This window comes from Trematomus bernacchii, unplaced genomic scaffold (genome assembly GCF_902827165.1).
Source record: "Trematomus bernacchii unplaced genomic scaffold, fTreBer1.1, whole genome shotgun sequence".
NCBI classification, from domain to species: domain Eukaryota; kingdom Metazoa; phylum Chordata; class Actinopteri; order Perciformes; family Nototheniidae; genus Trematomus; species Trematomus bernacchii.
In genome coordinates this window covers 21,100-23,589 of record NW_022987414.1, presented here as the reverse complement: position 1 = coordinate 23,589, position 2,490 = coordinate 21,100, and the positions used below count along the sequence as shown (strand labels likewise).

The window sequence follows — 2,490 nt, the reverse complement described above, 5'->3', positions numbered from 1 at the left end:
TCTCTACTCTCTCTCTCTCTCTCTCTCTCTCTCTCTCTCTCTCCCCTCCCTCTCCCCTGTCTCTCCCTCTCTATCCCTCTCTACCTGTCTGTCTGTCTCTCTCCCCCCTCCCCAGGTGTACTGCGTTCCCATTGGTGGGATGCTGGTGAGGCAGCCCGTCTCAGTGGGGGGGAGCGGCTCCTCCTACATCTACGGCTACATGGACTCCAACTACAAACCCAACATGACCAAGGACCAGTGCCTGGAGCTGGTGGGAGCAGGTACTGAGGGGCATGCTGGGAGCTGTAGTCCTCATCTGGTCCACTGCAGGGCATGCTGGGAGCTGTAGTCCTCATTTGGTCCACTGTAGAGCTGCTGCAGGGCATGCTGGGAGCTCTAGTCCTCATCTGGTCCACTGTAGAGCTGCTGCAGGGCATGCTGGGAGCTGTAGTCCTCATTTGGTCCACTGTAGAGCTGCTGCAGGGCATGCTGGGAGCTCTAGTCCTCATCTGGTCCACTGTAGAGCTGCTGCAGGGCATGCTGGGAGCTGTAGTCCTCATCTGGTCCACTGTAGAGCTGCTGCAGGGCATGCTGGGAGCTGTAGTCCTCATCTGGTCCACTGTATAGCTGCTGCAGGGCATGCTGGGAGCTGTAGTCCTCATCTGGTCCACTGTAGAGCTGCTGCAGGGCATGCTGGGAGCTGTAGTCCTCATTTGGTCCACTGTAGAGCTGCTGCAGGGCATGCTGGGAGCTGTAGTCCTCATCTGGTCCACTGTAGAGCTGCTGCAGGGCATGCTGGGAGCTGTAGTCCTCATCTGGTCCACTGTAGAGCTGCTGCAGGGCATGCTGGGAGCTGTAGTCCTCATCTGGTCCACTGTAGAGCTGCTGCAGGGCATGCTGGGAGCTGTAGTCCTCATCTGGTCCACTGTAGAGCTGCTGCAGGGCATGCTGGGAGCTCTAGTCCTCATCTGGTCCACTGTAGAGCTGCTGCAGGGCATGCTGGGAGCTGTAGTCCTCATCTGGTCCACTGTAGAGCTGCTGCAGGGCATGCTGGGAGCTCTAGTCCTCATCTGGTCCACTGTAGAGCTGCTGCAGGGCATGCTGGGAGCTCTAGTCCTCATCTGGTCCACTGTAGAGCTGCTGCAGGGCATGCTGGGAGCTGTAGTCCTCATCTGGTCCACTGTAGAGCTGCTGCAGGGCATGCTGGGAGCTCTAGTCCTCATCTGGTCCACTGTAGAGCTGCTGCAGGGCATGCTGGGAGCTGTAGTCCTCATCTGGTCCACTGTAGAGCTGCTGCAGGGCATGCTGGGAGCTGTAGTCCTCATCTGGTCCACTGTAGAGCTGCTGCAGGGCATGCTGGGAGCTGTAGTCCTCATCTGGTCCACTGTATAGCTGCTGCAGGGCATGCTGGGAGCTGTAGTCCTCATCTGGTCCACTGTAGAGCTGCTGCAGGGCATGCTGGGAGCTGTAGTCCTCATCTGGTCCACTGTAGAGCTGCTGCAGGGCATGCTGGGAGCTCTAGTCCTCATCTGGTCCACTGTAGAGCTGCTGCAGGGCATGCTGGGAGCTGTAGTCCTCATCTGGTCCACTGTAGAGCTGCTGCAGGGCATGCTGGGAGCTGTAGTCCTCATCTGGTCCACTGTAGAGCTGCTGCAGGGCATGCTGGGAGCTGTAGTCCTCATCTGGTCCACTGTAGAGCTGCTGCAGGGCATGCTGGGAGCTGTAGTCTTCATCTGGTCCACTGTAGAGCTGCTGCAGGGCATGCTGGGAGCTGTAGTCCTCATCTGGTCCACTGTAGAGCTGCTGCAGGGCATGCTGGGAGCTGTAGTCTTCATCTGGTCCAAAAATATTTACAATAAAAACTTGAGATTCTTTCAACTAATAGAAAAATATTTATAATTAAAAAAAACTTGAAAAACTCCAGAAACTCCTTTTTTATAAAATATAAACAGAATATTATTTCAGATGAAATAAAAACTCACCCGTCTCTCTATCTTTCTCTCCCCCTCACCTCTCTCTCCCTCTCTCACCTGTCTGTCTCTCAGCGGTTGCCCTGGCGATGGAGAGAGACGGGTCCAGCGGGGGTGTGATCCGATTGGCCAGCATCTCTGAGGCGGGGGTGGAGCGACGAGTCATCCTCGGGAACCAGCTGCCCAAGTGCTCCACACACTAACACACACACACACACACACACACACACACTCTGTGCTGTGTTTGGTTTTGCTGTCAATAAAGTTTTCAGTCTGTCTCTGGCCTCCTGTCTGCTTCTGTTAGCTTAGCACAAACACTGTAAGTGAAGGGAAACTGTTAGCATGTGTAACCCTGACAGCTGCTGGGATCTGACTTAAAGGTCTCCTATCATCCAGAGTGCAGAGACTCTCTGAGGCCCCGGCTCCACGAGGACAAATACGGCAAAACGCATCGGAGTAACGCAAATGCAACCGCAAAAAACCTTCCGCCCCCACGCAATATACACCGGATTGTGTCAAGCTCCACGAGACGGCTCCGTTT

The 2,490-nt window shown here is 55.3% G+C and overlaps 1 protein-coding gene across 1 annotated transcript; it reads right to left on the bottom strand.

Annotated features, from left to right (window-relative positions):
• Positions 1–218: 218 nt before the first annotated feature.
• On the bottom strand, positions 219–2,018 carry LOC117489898 (formin-like protein 6; the record flags this gene model as incomplete). The annotated part of the gene is made up of 2 exons (XM_034139461.1): positions 387–2,018; positions 219–335 (listed from the first exon to the last, which is right to left on the bottom strand). Coding segments are annotated over exons 1-2 (1,545 nt in total), but the record flags the coding sequence as incomplete, so codon positions are not given.
• Positions 2,019–2,490: the final 472 nt, after the last annotated feature.